The following is a 19,505-nucleotide window of genomic DNA, read 5'->3' as shown; positions in this document are numbered from 1 at the left end:
GATGGCCCAATGGGTAAAGAATATGCCTGAAATGCAGGAGATGCAGGACTGATACCTGGGTTGGAAAGATCCCCTGAAGGAGGGCATGGCAACCCACTCTAGTATTCTTTTTTTTAAAGTTAGTTTATTTCTTATTGAAGGATAATTGCTTTACCGAATTTTGATATTTTCTGTCAAACCTCAACATGAATTAGCCATAGTTCTCCAGTATTCTTGCCTGGAGAATTCCATGGATAGAGGAGCCTGGTAGGCTACAGTTCATGGGGTTACAAAGAGTCAAACATGACTCACGCACCCACAAATGTCTTCTTTGGAAAAATGTCTATATAGATCTTCTGCCCACTTTTGCATTTATTTTATTTTAATATTAAGCTGCATTAACTGTTTGAATATTTTTGAGATTAATGCCTTGGTGGTTGCTGCTTCAGAAAACATTTTCTTACATTCTGAAGCTTGTCATTTAGAAAGAAATTCTATGTATTTGTTTATTTGGCTATGTCAGATCTTATTAATAGTTGTGGAATGTGGAATCTTCATTGCATCACGTGGGATATTTTATTGCAGTGTTGGCTCAGTAGTTGCATGTGGGCTCAGTTGCCTGAAGCATGTGTAATCATAGTCCCCTGACCAGGGACCAGACTCACATCTCCAGCACTCCAAGGTGGATTCTTACTCACTGGACCACAAGGGATTAAAAAGATATTGCTACGATGTCAAGGAGTGTTCTGCCTATGTTTTCCTCTAAGAGTCTTAGAGCATTTGGCCTTACATTTGGGTGTTTAAACCATTTTGAGTTTATTTTTCTTTGTGGTGTCATGGAGTATTTTATTTATTTTTTGCATGTAGCTTTCCAGTTTTCTCAGCACCATTTATTGAAGAGACTATCTCTTCTCCACTGTATATTTTTGCCTTCTTTGTCAGAGTATGTAACCAGAGGCATGTGGGTTTATCTCTGAACTTTGTGTCCTGTTCTATTGGTGTAAATTTCTATTTTTGTGCCAGTACCATACTGTTTTAATAATTGCAGAGTTTTAGTACAGTCTGATTTCAGGCACCTGATTCCTCTAGTTCTATTTATCTTTCTCAAAATTGCTTTTGCTATTCCATACAAATTTAACTTTTAAAAAAAGTTTTGTGAAAAATGACATATAATACCAACCCAGAGTTAGCATCAAACTCAACAGTGGATAGCTGAAAGCATTTTCCTTAATCAAAAAATTTAGATAAATTCCTCTTAACCATTTCTGTAATAGTCACATCATTTTGTGTGTGTGTGCACTGCATATGTCAAGCAGTGTTCCTGATGGTATCTCTGTGGATGATTTTTTCTTAGAGTTTAGGTTACTTTGTTGTATATCAGCTCTCTCTGGGTCCAAGGAAATGTATGACTTTGTAGTTTCTAGGACTATTTCTCATTACTAGTTTGGTATTACCTTTTTCCATTTCCTATTTCTTAGCCAGATGTGTGAATACCCTCTATTTTCTTCAATATTTTAAAATTTTTGCTTTAATTTTAAGTTTTACACTTTAAATTATCAGAATAGAGCCAATCAAGTTCATATATTTATAGCAATTTGCAAAGTTAGTTTTGTATAAAAAAAGACATATTTTATAAACCTGAAAAGTTATGAGTATGTATGTTTTTAAGGTATTGATAACTGATTATACATTTATTTACTTTTATGATAGGTTTCATGTACAATTTTAAACATAGAGAGAATTTGGTGCAATGACACAGTAAAATCTTATATAGACTACACCCTGAGACTGCAATTATTAACACAGCACCACATTATAAAACCTTTCATAATGTTTATACACGTACATTTATTTCGCTGTTATACTTGATTTTCAGTGGAGACATTATAAAACTTTATTCTTTAAAATGTCTTCATTAAATATTGAAGAATTTATAAAATATGATCTGCATAATTATAATACTAGTATTTCACCCAAGAAAATAAATAATTTCAAAGTAACTTTAAATATTTGATGCATATTCAAATTACCCCAATTGTCTCCCAAATATTTTTGTAATATATATCCAAACCAGAGGCCTACTAAAATTGACATCAAACTTGACTGTCATGTCACTTTTGTCACTTTGATTTAGGATAGCCTTATGCATCTTTTATAAGGATACTGACATTAGAAGAGTCTGCATTTGCCTAATTGTTTCCTCATGATGTCATTTAACTTGTGTGCCTTCCTCCTGTATTTCATGTGTACTGAAAGTCTGGTCGTGAAGAACAGGTACCTATAAGCTTTTTCTAGAATTGGCTGGAAGGTAAGTATTTTCAGCTTTGTGATCTTGCATTCTTTCTTTTTTTGGGATTTTATTTATTTATTTAATTAATTTATTTCATTTATTCTTATTAGTTGGAGGCTAATTACTTTACAATATTGTAGTGGTTTTTGCCATATATTGACAAGAATCAGCCATGGATTTACATGTGTTCCCCATCCTGATCCCCCCTCCCATCTCCCTCCCCATCCCTCTTTTTCACAAGCACTCAACTTGAAATTGTAGCTTGAAAGCAGCTATGGCATCAGTCTTTCCAATGGATATTCAGGACTAATTTCCTTTACAATTGACTGGTTTGATCTCCTTGCTGTCCAAGGGACCCTCAAGAGTCTTCTCCAACACATAAAGCCTGGATTGGATTTAGGTTAGACTGATTTGCCACAATCCTTTATTTCATAAGTGAGATGTTGTAAAGTCATGTTTTATCAGGAAATATAAAATGTCAGACATACTTTTGATGTTGAGATTGGTTATGAATTAATCTGGTGGTTGTCTAATCTAACAGTGTAAAATAACACTTTGTTCCTCATAATTAATCAGTTATCTCTTAGGAAATTCTATGGGATAGACTTGTCTTTCAACAAGGTTTTCCCTCGTACTTTTAGTGGTGATTTACTAAATACTGTAAAGTTACCATGATCTATTTCTGTCATATCTTCCATATTTATTGGCTGATACTTTTCTTATCACGATCCTCAAGCTAGGCTTCAGCATTACGTGAACCGGGAACTTCCAGATGTTCAAGCTGGGTGTAGAAAATGCAGAGTAAACGAGAAAAATTATCAACATTCACTGGGTCATAGAGAAAGCAAGGGAATTCCCCCCAAAACTTTTGCTTCTGTTTCATTGACCATGCTAAAGTCTTTGACTGTGTGAATCATAACAAATTGGGAAAACTTAAAGAGTTGTGAATACCAGACCATCTTAACTGACTCCTGAGAATCCTGTATGCGGGTCAAGAAGCAACAGTTGAAACCCTGTGTAGACAACTGACTGGTTCAGAATTGAGAAAGGAGAATGATGAGGCTGTTTATTGTCACCCTGTTTATTTAACTTATACACAGAGCACTTCATGCTATATGTCAGCCAGGCTGTATGAGTTACAAGCTGGAATTAAGGTTATTAGGACCTCAGATATGTGGATGATACCACTCTAATGGCAGAAAGCAAAGAGGAACTAAAGAACCTCTTGATGAGGGTGATGGAGGAGAGGGGAAATGCCAGCTTAAAACTCAATATTAAAAAACTAAGATCGTGGCATCTGGTCCCATTCAGTTCAGTTCAGTTCAGTAGCTCAGTCATGTCCTACTCTTTGCGACCCCATGAATCGCAGCATGCTAGGCCTCCTTGTCCATCACCAACTCCCAGAGTTTACTCAAACTCATGTCCATCGAGTCGGTGATGCCATCCAGCAATCTCATCCTCTGTCATCCCCTTCTCCTCCTGCCCCCAATCTCTCCCAGCATCAGGGTCTTTTCCAATGAGTCAACTCTTCGCATGAGGTGGCCAGGCCAATGTATTGGAGTTTCAGCTTCAGCATCAGTCCTTCCAATGAAACCCAGGACTGATCTCCTTTAAGATAGACTGGTTGGATTTCCTTGTGGTCCAAGGGACTCTCAAGAGTCTTCTCCAACACCACAGTTCAAAAGCATCAATTTTTCAGTGCTCAGCTTTCTGGTCCCATTATATCAAATCAAGCAAAAGGGGAAAAGGTGGAAGCCGGGACATATTTCCTCTTCCTGGGCTCGAAAATCACTGCAGATAGTGACTACAGCCATGAAATTAGAAGACAATTGTTTCTTGGCAAGAAAGCTACAACAAACCTAGACAGTGTATTAAAAAGCAAAGACATCACTTTGCTGACAAAGGTCTGTATAGTCAAGGCTATGGTCTTTTCAGTAGTCATCTAAGGATGTGAGCCCGGACAATAAAGAAGTCAGAGCATTGAAGAATTAATGCTTTTGAACTGTGGTGCTGGAGAAGACTCTTGGGCGTCCCCTGGAAAGCAAGGTGATCAAACCAGTCAATCTTAAATGAAATCAACCCTGAATACTCTTTGGAAGGACAGATGCTGAAGATGAAACTCCAATACTTGGCCACCTGATACAAATAGCTGACTCATTGGAAAAGACCCTGGTGTTGGGAAAAACTGAAGGCAGAAGGAGAAGAGGAAGACAGGATGCGATGGTTGGATGGCATCGTTGATTCAGTGGACAAGAAGTTGGGCAAACTCTGGGAGATGATGAGGGACAGGGAAGCCTGTTGTGCTACAGTCCATGGGGTTGCAGAGTTGGACATGGCTTACTGATTGAAGAACAGCAGTACCCAGGTGGCTCAGTGGAAAAGAATCCACCTGCCAATGCAGGAGATGTGGGTTTGACCCCTGGGATGGGAAGATCCCCTGGAGAAGGAAATGGCAATCCACTCCAGTATTCTTGCCTGGGAAATCCCATGGACAGAGGAAACTGGTGGGCTACATTCCATAGGATTTCAAAAGGGTCAGACATAACTCAGTGACTAAACAACAACAAATCATGGATATTTTAAATTTTATATGTTATGATAACTTGCAGTCATTTTCCATTTTGTTTAAAGTGATACAGAGATTAGTGGGTGTTTGCAGGAAATTTATTGTAGATGTAATCCTCTGGCTTAGCTCTTGCATAGGTCGCATTCTGAGAAAGAAATAATTTGTTATGTATGTAAACAAAACAAAACTGTACAGTAAAAATATACACTTTGTTTTTTGCCCAACTCAGTTTACAAGATACATGAATTAAGAGATTTTATTCACAGGGTTCTGATTTTACTCTGATAAATCACTTTATTTATCATGTAAGTGAAATTAGAAACTGAAAATCTCTTAATTTAGTGGAGCATATGGTGAGTACTAATATATATTTTTCTAATGAATAAGTTAGCAATCTTTAGAAATGGGAAGTGAAGAAGTTGAAGCATGTATGTGTGAAGACCATCTGTCCTAGGTTGCCTGTAACTCAAATGTTTTTTAGGACATAATCCAGAAAAATCTTGGGAAACCATATTAGTTGTTTACCCTCTATGTAGGGTTTGACCTTATTTCCTCTCTTACTGTATTTTAAGTTTGACTTCTGAAGCTCATTTCCCTTGCCATATATCTTCAATTAGAGGAACTTTGTAGAAAAAAAGGTTGAGGCAGGTGATTTAATCCAAGGCAACTGGGGAATTGGGTCATAGCTCCTTGATTATGCTGTGAGTGAAGTAAGCATCCCATATGGAACAGAAAACCCAAATTCTCCAGCAATCTGAATATAAGATGTTTCCTCTATGCTTTCTTTCACAATGGTTCCATGAAGAGTTACTTGAAACAAACACAAAAAAGTGTGTTTTTTTTCCCCTCACAGAGATGACAGTTCAGAATTTTCCTCATTGTCCAGGATACCAGATCATCTGGTTTACTGACTGATTCAATTATCCTGAGAAGAAAAGTGTGAAAAATAATACTTTGTTAGAAAGTGCTAGACTTTTACATCAAAAACTATAAAACATAGTCAAAAGAAGTCAAAGAAGACTCAGAGAAATGAACTTTGCATGATCATGGATCAGAAGGCAATATAGTTAATATGGCAGCATTCCCCCAAATTGATCTATAGACTCAACACAATCCTTATCAACATCTCAGCTGACTTTTCTCAGAATCTGACAAGCATCTCTTACAATTTACATGGGACTATGGGGTTCCAAATAGTTAAAAAATCTTGAGAGAAACTTATTGATAGAGGCAATTTTCCAAAGTGAAATATACTACAAAATACTGGAATCAAGATATATGAATGAAAGAACCTAGAGTACAGACTTGAGCACTTATATTTAGGGTAACTTATTTTGACAAGGTTTTTAGTACAGTTCACTGGGAGAAAGAATACCGTTTTTAGAAATGATGCTGGGACAACTGCATATCTACTTGCTAAAGACTGTGGACCTCACAAAAAATTGTAAAACTCATACCATTAAAATGTTAATTATAAATTAACATACCTATGAAAGTGAAAGTGTTAGTTGCTCAGTCATGTCCAATTCTTTGTGATTCCATCGTCTGTAGGTCGTCAGGCTCCACTGTCCATGGTATTCCACAGGCAAGAATTCTGGAGTTGGTTGCCCTTTCCTCTTCTGGGGGATCTTCCTGACCCAGGGATTGAACCTGGGTCTCCTGCATTGCAGGTAGATTGTTTACCACTAGCGCCACCTGGGAAACAGTTACTATATGTAAAACTATATTACTATAAGCAATACTTATATACAATTACTATAGACAATACCTATACACAATTTCTAAAAGTACTGAAGTCTTGGAAAAACCATGCATCAAAATTTTTGTGACCTTGTGGTAGGCCATTGTTTTAAGATAAGACTCTCAAAGGACAAGTGAACAAAAAATAGAGAAATTGGATTTCTTAAAAAAATAAAAACTTCTGGGGGATAGTCCCAAGATGGTGGAGGAATAGGACAGGGAGACCACTTTCTCCTCCACAAATTCATCTAAAGATCATTTGAATGCTGAGCAACTTCTACAAAACAACTTCTGAATGCTGGTGGAGGACATCAGGCACCCAGAAATGCAGTCCATTCTCTTCAAAAGGAGGTAGGACATCTGGGGCAGTGTGCTTGCCAAGTACTTGGTTGCCTGAGCTGCTTGGACCTGGGAAGGGCACAAAATGCATGCCCAATAGAGTCTGTGCCCTTGTGGAGTAACTGAGAATCTGAACCTGAGCAGTTTAGACCTGGGAAGTGAACGAAATGCAGGGCCCACTCTGGACAGTGCCCTTCAGAGCACCCTGGAGCCTGAGCAGTGTAGACTGGGAAAGCACATGCCGCTGTGACCTGGGACAAACCCAGTGTGGTCCATACACTGTGAGCACTCCCCACACATATTTGTTTGTGGTGTTTCTCCCTCCCCACAACACAACTTAACAAGTGAGCCTAAATAAGTGTCCACCTTCACCCCCTTGTGTCAGGGCAGAAATTAGACACCAAAGAGACTTGCAAACAGAGGAAGCCAAAATGAACAAAGAAGAGGGAACCACTCTGGAAGTGACAGGTGCAACAGATTAAAACCCTGTAGTTAACACTGACTAAACATTGGAGGGGGCCTGTAGAACTTGAGAACAAGTACAAGCTGGAACAAGGAACTATCTGAAACTGAACTGACTCCACACTACTCACAACAGCTCCAGAGAAATTCCTAGATATACTTTTGCTATCATCACTTTTTAGTTATTTTTAAAATTTATGTTCTTTATTACTCCTTTAATTTTCATTTTTACAACCTACTGTTACCTTGCAAAAAAAGACCCTCTCTTAGGGTTGTTGATTACTGGCTTGATTGCTCTCTCCCCTTTGAACTCTCCCTTTTATCTCCAGGTCACCTCTATCTCCTCCCTCTCCCTTCTCTTCTCTACTTAACTCTGTGAATCTCTCTGGATGTTCTGGGCTGTGGAAAACACTTAGGGAACTGATTATTTGCTGGATTTGTCTCTCCTCTTTTGACTCCTCCCTCTTCTCCTCCTGGTCACCTCTATCTTCCTCATCTCTCTTATCTTCTCTATGTAACTCTGAATCTCTCTGGGTGTTCCAGACTGTGGAGAGCACATATGGAATTGATTACTGGCTAGATTGCTCTCTCCCATTTTGACTCTCCCTGTTCTCCTCCTGGTTACTTCTATCTCCCTCCTCCCTCTTCTCTTCTCCATTTAACTCTGTGAACTTCTCTGGGTGTCCCTCAATGTGGAGAATTGTTTCACCATTAACCTAGATGTTTTATCACTTGTGCTGTGGATGGAGAAGTCTTGAGGTTACTGTTAGAATAAGACTGAAAGCCAGAGGTAGGATACTTAACTCCCAAACTTGAGAACATCAGAGAACTCCTGATTCCAGGGAACATGAATACACAAGAGCTCATGCAAAAGCCCCCATACCTACACTGAAACCAAGTTCCACCCAAGAGCCAACAAGTTCCAGAACAAGACATACCATGCTAATTCTCCAGCAAAGCAGGGGCACAGACCTGAGAATTAAAAGACAGGCTGTTCAAAGCCATACCAAGCCCTCAGACACCCCAAAAACTCACCACTGGACACTTCATTGCACTCCAGAGAGAAGAGATCCAGCTCCACCCACCAAACACAGATGAAAGCTCCCCTAACCAGGAAACCTTGACAAGCCACTAGTCCACAGGGAGCAGGATCCACAATAAAGAGGAACCACAAACTTCCAGCATACAGAAAGGCCACCCCAAACAGAGCAAGCTAAACAAAATGGAAAGGCAGAGAAATATTTAGCAGGTAAAGGAACATGATAAATGCCCACCAGACCAAACAAAAGAGGAGGAGATATGGAGTCTGCCTGAAAAAGAATTCGGAATAATGATAGTAAAGATGATCCAAAATCTTGAAAACAAAATGGAGTTACAGATAAATAAATTTTAGACAAGGATTGAGAGGATGCAAGAAATGTTTAACAAGGATCTAGAAGAAATAAAGAAGAGACAATAAATTATGAATAATGCAATAACTGAGATCAAAAGCACTCTGGAGGGAACCAACAGTAGAATAACTGAGGCAGAAGATAGCATAAGTGAGGTGGAAGATAGAACGGTGGAAATAAATGAAACAGAGAAGAAAAAAGAAAAAAAAAATAATTAGAAGAAATGAGGACAACTTCAGAGACCTCTGGGATGATGTTAAATACCCCAACATTCGAATCATAGGATTCCCAGAAGAAGAAGACAAAAAGAAAAGGCACGAGAAAATACCTGAGGAGAGAATAGCTGAAAACTTCCCCAAAATGGGGAAGGAGATATCCATCCAAGTCCAAGAAATCCAGAGAGTACCAAACAGGATAAACCCAAGGCAAGACACCCCAAGACACATGCTAATCAAATTAATGAAGATCAAATACAAAGAGCAAATATTAAAAGCAGCAAGAGAAAAGCAACAAATAACACACAAGGGAATGCCATAAGGATAACAGCTGATCTTTCAATAGAAAGTCTTCAGGCCAGAAGAGAATGGCAGGACATACTTAAAGTGATGAAACAGAAAAACCTACAACCCAGATTACTATACCCAACAAGGATCTCATTCAAATATGAAGGAGAAATCAAACGCTTTACAGACAAGCAAAAGCTGAGATAACAGTACCACCAAACCAGCTCTTCAATAATTGCTAAATGATCTTCTCTAGGCAGAAAACACAGAAAAGTTGTATAAACCTGAACCCCAAACAACAAAGTAAATGGTAGGAGGATCATACTTATCAATAATTACTTTAAATATAAATAAGTTGAATGCTGAAACCAAAAGGCAAAGACTGGATACAAAACCAAGCCCCCTATATATGCTGTCTCCACTAGACCCACCTCAAACCAAGGGACACATACAGACTGAAAGTGAAGGGCTGGAAAAAGATATTTCATGCAAATGGAGATCAAAAGAAAGCAGGAGTAGTAATACTCATATCAGATAAAATCGACTTTGAAATAAAGGCCATGAAAAGAGACAAAGAAGGACTCTACATAATGATCAAAGGATCATTCCAAGAAGAAGATATTACAATTATAAATATATATACACTCAACATAGGAGCACCTCAATATGTAAAGCAAATGCTAACAAGTATGAAAGGGGAGATTAACAGTAACACAATAATAATGGGAGATTTTAATACCCCACTCACACGTATGGATAGATAAACCAAGCAGAAAATTAGCAAGGAAATACAAACTTTAAATGATACAATGGACCAGTTAGACCTAATTGATATCTATAGGACATTTCACTCCAAAACAATGAATTTCACCTTTTTCTCAAGTGCACACGGAACATTCTCCAGGATTTATCACATTCTGGGCCATAGGTCTAGCCTTAGGAAATTATAAAAATTGAAATCGTTTCAAGCCTCTTTCTGATTATAATGCGGTAAGATTAGATATCAACTACAGGAAAAAACTATTAAAAACAGAAACATATGGAGGCTAAACAACATGATTTAACTAACCAACAAATCATGGAAGATATAAAAAAGAAAATAAAAATATGCAGAGAAACAAAGGAAAATGAAAACATGACAACCCCAAACCTATGGGATTCAGTAAAAGCAGTGCTGAAAGGAAGGTCCATAGCATTCCAAGCTTACTTCAAGAAACAAGAGAAAAATCAAATAAATAACCTAATTTTACACCTAAAGAAATTAGAAAAAGAAGAAATGAAGAACCCCAGAGTTAGTAGAAGGAAAGAAATCATAAAAATTATGGCAGAAATAAATGAAAAAGAAACAAAGGTGACGATAGCAAAACTCAACAAAACTAAAAGCTGTTTTTTTTTTTTTGTTGTTGTTGTTCTATTCAGGTTTGTCTTTTTTTTTTTCCCAATTATTTTTATTAGTTGGAGGCTAATTACTTTACAATATTGTAGTGATTTCTGCCATACATTGACATGAATCAGCCATTGATTTACATGTGTTCCCCATCCTGAACCCCCCTCCTACCTCCCTTCCCATCCCATCCCTCTGGGTCATCCCAGTGCACCAGCCCCGAGCACTTGTCTCATGCATCCAACCTGGACTAGCGATCTGTTTCACACTTGGTAATATACATGTTTCGATGGTGTTCTCTCAGATCATCCCACCCTTGCCTTCTCCCATAGAGTCCAAAAGTCTGTTCTATACATCTGTGTCTCTTTTTCTGTTTTGCATATAGGGTTATCATCTTTCTAAATTCCATATATATGCATTAGTATACTGTATTGATATTTTAAAAAAAATTTTTTTTTCCATTTATTTTTATTAGTTGGAGGCTAATTACTTTACAACATTGCAGTGGTTTTTGTCATACATTGAAATGAATTAGCCATGGATTTACATGTATTCTCCATCCCGGTCCCCCCTCCCACCTCCCTCTCCACCCCATCCCTCTGGGTCTTCCCAGTGCACCAGGCCCGAGCACTTGTCTCATGCATCCAACCTGGGCTGGTGATCTGTTTCACCCTAGATATACATGTTTCGATGCTGTTCTCTTGAAACATCCCACCCTCGCCTTCTCCCACAGAGCCCACAAGTCTGTTCTATACATCAGAGTCTCTTTTTCTTTTTTTGCATATAGGGTTATCATTACCATCTTTCTAAATTCCATATATATGTGTTAGTATACTGTAATGGTCTTTATCTTTCTGGCTTACTTCACTCTATAAAGGGCTCCAGTTTTATCCATCTCATTAGAACTGATTCATATGAATTCTTTTTAATGGCTGAGTAGTATTCCATAGTGTATATGTACCACAGCTTCCTTATCCATTCGTCTGCTGATGGGCATCTAGGTTGCTTCCATGTCCTGGCTATTATAAACAGTGCTACGATGAACATTGGGGTACATGTGTCTCTTTCAGATCTGGTTTCCTCGGTGTGTATGCCCAGGAGTGGGATTGCTGGGTCATATGGCAGTTCTATTTCCAGTTTTTTAAGGAATCTCCACACTATTCTCCATAGTGGCTGTACTAGTTTGCATTCCCACTAACAGTGTAAGAGAGTTCCCTTTTCTCCACACCCAAAGCTGGTTCTTGAGAAGATAAATAAGACAAACAATTAGCCAGACTCATCAAGAAAAAAAGGGAGAAGAAGCAAATCAACAAAATTAAAAATGAAAGTGGAGAAATCACAACAGACAACACAGAAATACAAAGGATCATAAGAGACTATTATCAGCAGCTATATGCCAATAAAATGGAGCTTGGAAGAAATGGATGAATTCTTAGAAAAGTATAACCTTCCAAACCTGAACCAGGAAGAAATAGAAAACCTTAACAGACCTATCAAAGGATAGAAATAGAAACTGTAATAAAAAATCTTCCAACGAATAAAAGCCCAGGGCCACATGGCTTAAGAGGTGAATTCTGTGAAAAATTTAGAGAAGAGCTAAAACCCATCCTACTCAAAATCTTACAGGAAATGGCAGAGGAAGGTAAACTCCCAAACTCATTCTATTGTGCCACCATCACCCTAGTAACAAAACCAGACAAAGATGCCATAAAAAGAAAACGACAGGCCAATGTTACTGATGAATATAGATGCAAAAATCCTCAACAGAATTTTAGCAGACAGAATCCAGCAACATGTTAAAAAGATCATACATCATGAATACAAGGATTCTTCAATATTCACAAATCAATCAGTGTGATACACCATATGATAAAATTGAAGGATGAAAACCATATAATTACCTAAATAGATGCAGAGAAAGCCTTTAACAAAATTCAGCATCCATTTATGATAAATGGAAAGCAGGAAGAGAAGGAACATACCTCAACACAATAAAAGCCATATAAAGCCACAGCAAACATTATTCTCAATGGCAAAACATCAAAAGGATTTTCCCTAAAGTCAGAAACAAGACAAGGGTGACCACTCTCACCACTACTATTCAACATAGTTTTGGAATTCTTAGCCACAACAATCAGAGCAGAAAAAGAAATAAAAGGAATCCAGATTGGAAAAGAAGTAAAACTCTCACTGTTTGCAGATGACATGATCCTTCATATAGAAAACCCTAAAGACTCCACTAGAAAATAACTAGAGCTAATCAATGAATATAGAGAAGTTGCAGGACATAGAATTAATACACAGAAATCCCTTGCATTCTTATACACTAACAATGAGAAAACAGAAGGAGAAATTAAGGAAACAATTCCATTCACCATTGTGATGAAATGAATAAAACACTTAGGAATAAATCTACCTAAAGAAACAAAAGGCCTATATAAAGAAAAGTATAAAACACTGACGAATGAAATCTAAAATGACACAAATAGATGGAGAAATATACTATGTTCATGGATCAAAAGAATCAATATAGTGAAAATGAGTATACTACACAGAGCAATCTATAGATTCAATGCAATGCCTATCAAGCTATCAATGGTATTTTTCACAGAACTAGAACGAATAATTTCACAATTTGTATGGAAATACAAAATCCTTAAATAGCCAAAGCTATCTTGAGAAAGAAGAATGGAACTTAAGGAATCAACCTGTCTGACTTCAGACTATACTACAAAGCTACAGTCATCAAGAAAGTATGGTACTGGCACAAAAACTGAAATATAGATTAATGGAACAAATAGAGAGCCTAGAGATAAATACATGCACCTATAGACACCTCATCTTTGACAAATGAGGCAAAAATATATAGTGGAGAAAAGACAATATCTTTAACAAGTGGTGCTGGGAAAACTGGTCATCCACCAGTAAAAGAATGAAACTAGAACACTTTCTAACACCATACACAAAAATAAACTCAAAATGGATTAAAGATCTAAATGTAAGACCAGAAACTATAAAACTCCTAGAGGAAAACTTAAGCAAAACACTCTATGATATAAATCACAGCAAGATCCACTATGACCCACTTCCCAGAGTAACGGAAATAAAAGCAAAAATAAACAGGACCTGATTAAACTTCAAAGCTTTTGCACAACGAAGGAAACTATAAGCAATGTGAAAAGGCAGCCATCAGAATTGGAGAAAATAATAGCTAATGAAGCAACTGACAAAGAATTAATCTCAGAAATATGCAGCTCAATTGCAAAAAATAAACAACCCAATCAAAAAATGGGCCAAAGAACTAAACAGACATTTCTCCATAAAGACATATAGATGGCTAACAAACACATGAAAAGATGCTCAACATCACTCATTATCAGAGAAATTCAAATCAAAACCACAATGAGGTACCATCTCACACCAGTCAGAATGGCTGCTATCAAAAAGTCTACAAACAGTAAATGCTGGAGAGGTTGTGCAGAAAAGGGAACCCTCTTACTCTGTTGTTTGGAATGCAAACTAGTACAGCCACTATGGAGAACAGAGTCGAGATTCCCTAAAAAGCTGGAAATAGAACGGCCATACAACCCAGTAATCCCACTGCTGGGCATATACAGCAAGGAAACCAGAATTCAAAGTGACACGTGTACCCCAGTGTTCATCGCAGCACTGTTTACAATAGCTAGGACATGGAAGCAACCTAGATGTCAATCATCAGCTGAATTGATAAGAAAGCTGTGGCACATATACACAGTGGAATATTACTCAGCTATTGAAAAGAATGCATTGAATCAGTTCTAGTGAGGTGGATGAAACTGGAGCCTATTATACAGAGCAAAGTAAGTCAGAAAGAAAAACACCAATGCAGTATATTAATGCATATATATGGAATTAAGAAAGATGGTAATGATGATCCTTTATGTTACATAGCAAAAGAAACACAGATGTATTAGACTTTTATTTTTATTAGCTGGAGGCTAATTACTTTACAATATTGTAGTGGTTTTTGTCATACATTGACATGAATCAGCCATGGATTTACACGTATTCCCCATCCCGATTCCCCCTTCCACCTCCATCTCCACCCGATTCCTCTGGGTCTTCCCAGTGCACCAGGCCCGAGCACTTGTCTCATGCATCCAGCCTGGGCTGGTGATCTGGGAAACACAGATGTAAAAACAGACTTTTGGACTCTGCGGGAGAAGGCGAGGATGGGATGATTTGAGAGAATAGCATTGAAACATGTATATTACCATATGTGAAACAGATCACCTGTCCGAGTTTGATGCATGAAACAGGGCACTCAAAGATGCTGCACTGGGACAACCCAGAGGGGTGGGATGGGGAGGGATGTGGGAGGGGACTTGAGAGGGTGGATACATGTACACCTGTGGCTGATTCATGTCAATGTACAGCAAAACCCAGCACAATATTGTAAAGTAATTAGCCCCCAATTAAAATAGATAAATCAATTAAAAAATTGAAACTTTTGTGCATCAATTGACACTATGAGAGAGTGAAAACATTGAGAGAAAAGGTGGGCTGAAGTCTTTGCACAATTCATATAGACCCCATGGGTCTCAGTGCTTTCACCTATTGAATGGAAACATGGTAATATCTTATCTTCAAGTGGTGATGTGAAGAACATATGAACAGAAAACATGAGAACTGTTTTTGTAAACTCAAAAATACAAATTCTTGGTAAGATTCAAACTGCCAGGATCTCTCAATGACCCTTGTGATTCTCTGATGTTTTGCATTATTTGTGTGTGCTGCAAATCCCATGAATGATTACATACTTTTAAGGAAATTCTCCAATTTAATGTAATCCTTATTTCACTTTACTTTTATGACTACACAAACCATGTATTTACTGTTTTCTATATACAGGGGTGGCCTCCCAGGTGGCACTAGTGGTAAATAACCCATCTGCCAATGCGGAAAGATTCAGGAGACAAGAATTCAACACTTGGGTTGGGCAGAACCCCTGGAGAAGGGCATAGCAACCCACTTCAGTATTCTTGCCTGCAGAATCCCATGGACAGAGACGCCTGGTAGGCTATGGTCCATAGGGTCACAAAGAGTCAAACATGACTGAAGCATTTTGGCACACACATGCATATAGAGGGGTCCTGGGGTTGACATGGGTTAAATGATGGTCCTGTGACTCTGGTTAGCTTGCGCATCTCTGCTTCAGATCCAGAGTTTGTTTATTGAGCTTAACACAGGACTATTCTCTCCCTTAAGTGTTTGAGCATGAAAAAGTCCATGCTGACAGACAAAAGATTAATCTCAAAAATATACAAGCAACTCCTGAAGCTCAATTCCAGAAAAATAAATGACCCAATCAAAAAATGGGCCAAAGAACTAAACAGATATTTCTCCAAAGAAGACATACAGATGGCTAACAAACACATGAAAAGATGCTCAACATCACTCATTATCAGATAAATGCAAAACAAAACCACAATGAGGTACCATTACACACCAGTCAGAATGGCTGCTATCCAAAAGACTACAAGCAATAAATGCTGGAGAGGGTGTGGAGAAAAGGGAACCCTCTTACACTGTTGGTGGGAATGCAAACTAGTACAGCCACTATGGAGAACAGTGTGGAGATTTCTTAAAAAACTGGAAATAGAACTGACATATGACCCAGCAATCCCACTTCTGGGCATACACAGTGAGGAAACCAGATCTGAAAGAGACACGTGCACCCTGATGTTCATTGCAGCACTCTTTATAATAGCCAGGACATAGAAGCAACCTAGATGCCCATCAGCAGACGAATGGATAAGGAAGCTGTGGCACATATACACCATGGAATATTACTCAGCTGTTAAAAAGAAATTCATTTAAATCAGTTCTAATGAGATGGGTGAAATTGGAGCCCATTATACAGAGTGAAGTAAGCCAGAAAGATAAAGAACATTACAGCATACTAACACATATATATGAAATTTAGAAAGATGGTAATGATAACCCTATATGCAAAACAGAAAAAGAGACACAGATGAACAGAACAGACTTTTGGACTCTGTGGGAGAAGGCGAGGGTGGGATATTTCAAGAGAACAGCATGTATATTATCTGTAGTGAAACAGATCACCAGCCCAGGTGGGATGCATGAGACAAGTGCTCGGGCATGGTGCACTGGGAAGACCCAGAGGGATCGGGTGGAGAGGGAGGTGGGAGGGGGGATAGGGATGGGGAATACATGTAACTCCATGGCTGATTCATGTCAATGTATGACAAAACCCACTGCAATGTTGTGAAGTAATTAGCCTCCAACTAATAAAAATGAAAAAAAAAAAAAAAAAAAAACAACCCAAAACAAAGACACCACAAAAAGAAAGAAAGAAAGAAAGAAAGAAAGAAAGAAAGGAAGAGTCCTTGCTGCATGGACAACGTAGGTGCTCAACCCAGGTGGAGAATAAGAAGATAGTTATGTAGGAGAGTCAAGATGAGCATAGAAATGCAATGAGCATAAGTAAGAGGAAGACATTCTTTCATGACAGAGTGAGTCCTGAGTGAGTTTAGATATAAACCAGTGTGTGTCATCATAAGTTATCACCTGCTTTATACCCAATTGTCCAGTATGATAGGCATGTACTGCTCAATGAATCAATCAGTGAAGTGCTCTGAGGCAATGCATGATCTTACCTCACTGTGTTTAGAGGGTTCTGACATGGTCCTGCTGGAGAGTGTGTACTCCTCAGACTCAGTTTTCTTTTTCTTGATCCCTTTGAACCATATCTTGTATTGCTCTTGCACCTATAGAGACAAAGCATGCTCTGCATCAGCTCACAGAGACAAATGAGGATGAGAAGAGTCCTGAGCAGGAGTTAGACAGTGGTACCTGCTGGCTGAGGAGGCAGTACACCAGGAAGATGAAGAAACCCTGCAGGCTGTTGATGATGGTGAAAAGGTAGGCCATGACTTGGGGAGCTGGTCCCACCTGCAGGATTCCAAGACACCATGTACATCCCAAGATAAAGAGCTGAGCTGTGGCTTTAAATGTTAGCATCCTGAGTAGGAGGACAAAAAAGGTTCATGATGCACCCTGATCAACACAGTCAAGTCCATCTCTTTTCAACTCAAAGAATGTCTGTGACTAAGTTGTGGCCGTTCTGACCTTTACCGTGAACGATTATCTAAAAGAAAAAAATTTTTTTTTGGTTCCGGAATAGCATATTATCTTAGACTGAAGTTGGTAGTGAAACTTCACAATGTGGCTTTCAGTAATAGGATTAATATTCACAGTTTCAATCAACTAATATTACTGTGGGTGTTCTGTGCACATGGCTTTGTGCTGGTCCTGTGCATTAAAAATAACAAAGGCAAGATTTCTGATTTCACAAACCTTACCACCTAGTGGGAAGAGAAATACAAATGGTCAATTATACTTGTGAAATTGAAGGTCCCTCTGCCCTGGTCCCTCCAATGATGCCCCTATCTTTTCCATCTCCATGAATTGACCCAGAGCAAGCTTTGTCAGATGATTCATTCTGTGTAAATGAAAAGAAAGCAAAGGATATCCTTGGCTTCTTAGAAGATATGATATGTGGATGATCAACCTGACTTCACCGGGAAGAGCAGGGCAGTTGAGGGTAGCGGGACAAACATGAATAAAGACATGGGCATGAAAGGGCATGCTGGGGCCTATATCAGGTATGTAAGGGATTTATACATATTCTCAGAACTTTTCTCATAGGGTCATGATGGTAATCCCTGTTTATCAGAACAAAATCAATTTCCTCAGTATTTAAGATAGTTCCATTCTTGGGTTAAAGATGAATGGAATATTTTTGACCTGGCTATTAGTAACAAAACAGTATTTGAGCTTCCAAGAAGGGTGGCTGAACTCCTCCTCTCAAGTCCCCTTGAAACCCTGTGAAGGGACATCAGGAGCTTGGAACTCTATGTCCTTGCTCCTGGACCGTGCTTTTTAATGGTGCGGGGTTGAGGGGGTTGTGGTCAGATAGGGTGGCGATATGTACCTCTGATGTATCTCACCTAGTCTTCCGGAGAGTAGACACATCACTGTTGAGTGAGGAGAGCTTCTTTTTCAGAATCCAGAATGTTATCAGGAAGAAAACTAAATTAATCTGCAGAAACATCACAAGTGGTATTAAGTGCATCCACATCTGCTAATCCTTCCTTGTGGCTCATCCAACATGTAAATTAGCAGGTAGGAAGGGTTTGTATTTCGTAACAGTCATAGAAAACCAGACCGAACTCCCAGTAACTCAGTCTGCATGGGGATTTGCATGTTTAAACACTGAGAGTGCCATGTCTAAGGAAATGCTCCTTCCTGGTTTTAAAATGGAAATTTCTGCATCCTGGGACCCTCTCACTCCTGAGCTAACAAGAATAATCGGTCACTCTGTCCATAGCCTTCTTTTTGCTTGTGCTTTTAATTTACCCTCAGCCAGGGAAGAAAGATTCTCTGATGTCATCCATTACTCACAGAGAAGATGGTGCAGACAGGGCCAAGAAATGTCCATACAAATCCTTTTTCTGTGCTGAGCCAGCATCTAAGAGAGGTGGTTGAGAATCAAGAGTATATTAGCCTTTGTGGATAAAGAATTGATAGATGAACATATCTATCATTCCTCAAAGTCTTTCCTGACTCCTTTATTATTATTAATCATAGTTATTATTATTATTATTTTTTTTTTGGTCCGAATATTTCACATAAGATCACCCTCGGCACATTTCAATACACAAGACAATATTAGCTATAGGCACTTTGCTCTATAGGAGACTTCTTGAACTTATTATTTTGTATAACTGAAAGCTTATGTATGTCCTTGATATTAGTAAAGGCAATGGGTGTATGCTTATTCCCA

General features: G+C 38.5%; 1 protein-coding gene across 1 annotated transcript in view; it reads right to left on the bottom strand.

Moving 5' to 3' along the window:
• Positions 1 to 4,837: 4,837 nt before the first annotated feature.
• The window catches only part of LOC110152028 (adhesion G protein-coupled receptor E2-like), a 46,975-nt gene continuing 32,307 nt past the window's right edge, over positions 4,838 to 19,505 (bottom strand). The window contains exons 15-20 of the mRNA XM_020915510.2: positions 19,124 to 19,190; positions 18,670 to 18,761; positions 17,513 to 17,681; positions 17,317 to 17,427; positions 6,323 to 6,530; positions 4,838 to 5,760 (exon numbers count right to left, since the gene is read on the bottom strand). Coding sequence (XP_020771169.2) covers positions 6,348 to 6,530; positions 17,317 to 17,427; positions 17,513 to 17,681; positions 18,670 to 18,761; positions 19,124 to 19,190 — 622 coding nt within the window. The 3' untranslated portion in view covers positions 4,838 to 5,760; positions 6,323 to 6,347. The remainder of the gene's footprint in view (positions 5,761 to 6,322; positions 6,531 to 17,316; positions 17,428 to 17,512; positions 17,682 to 18,669; positions 18,762 to 19,123; positions 19,191 to 19,505) is intronic.

Source organism: Odocoileus virginianus, chromosome 3, assembly GCF_023699985.2.
Source record: "Odocoileus virginianus isolate 20LAN1187 ecotype Illinois chromosome 3, Ovbor_1.2, whole genome shotgun sequence".
Lineage (NCBI taxonomy): Eukaryota > Metazoa > Chordata > Mammalia > Artiodactyla > Cervidae > Odocoileus > Odocoileus virginianus.
Note: the sequence above shows the minus strand (reverse complement) of the source record. Positions and strands in the feature narration are given on the sequence as shown.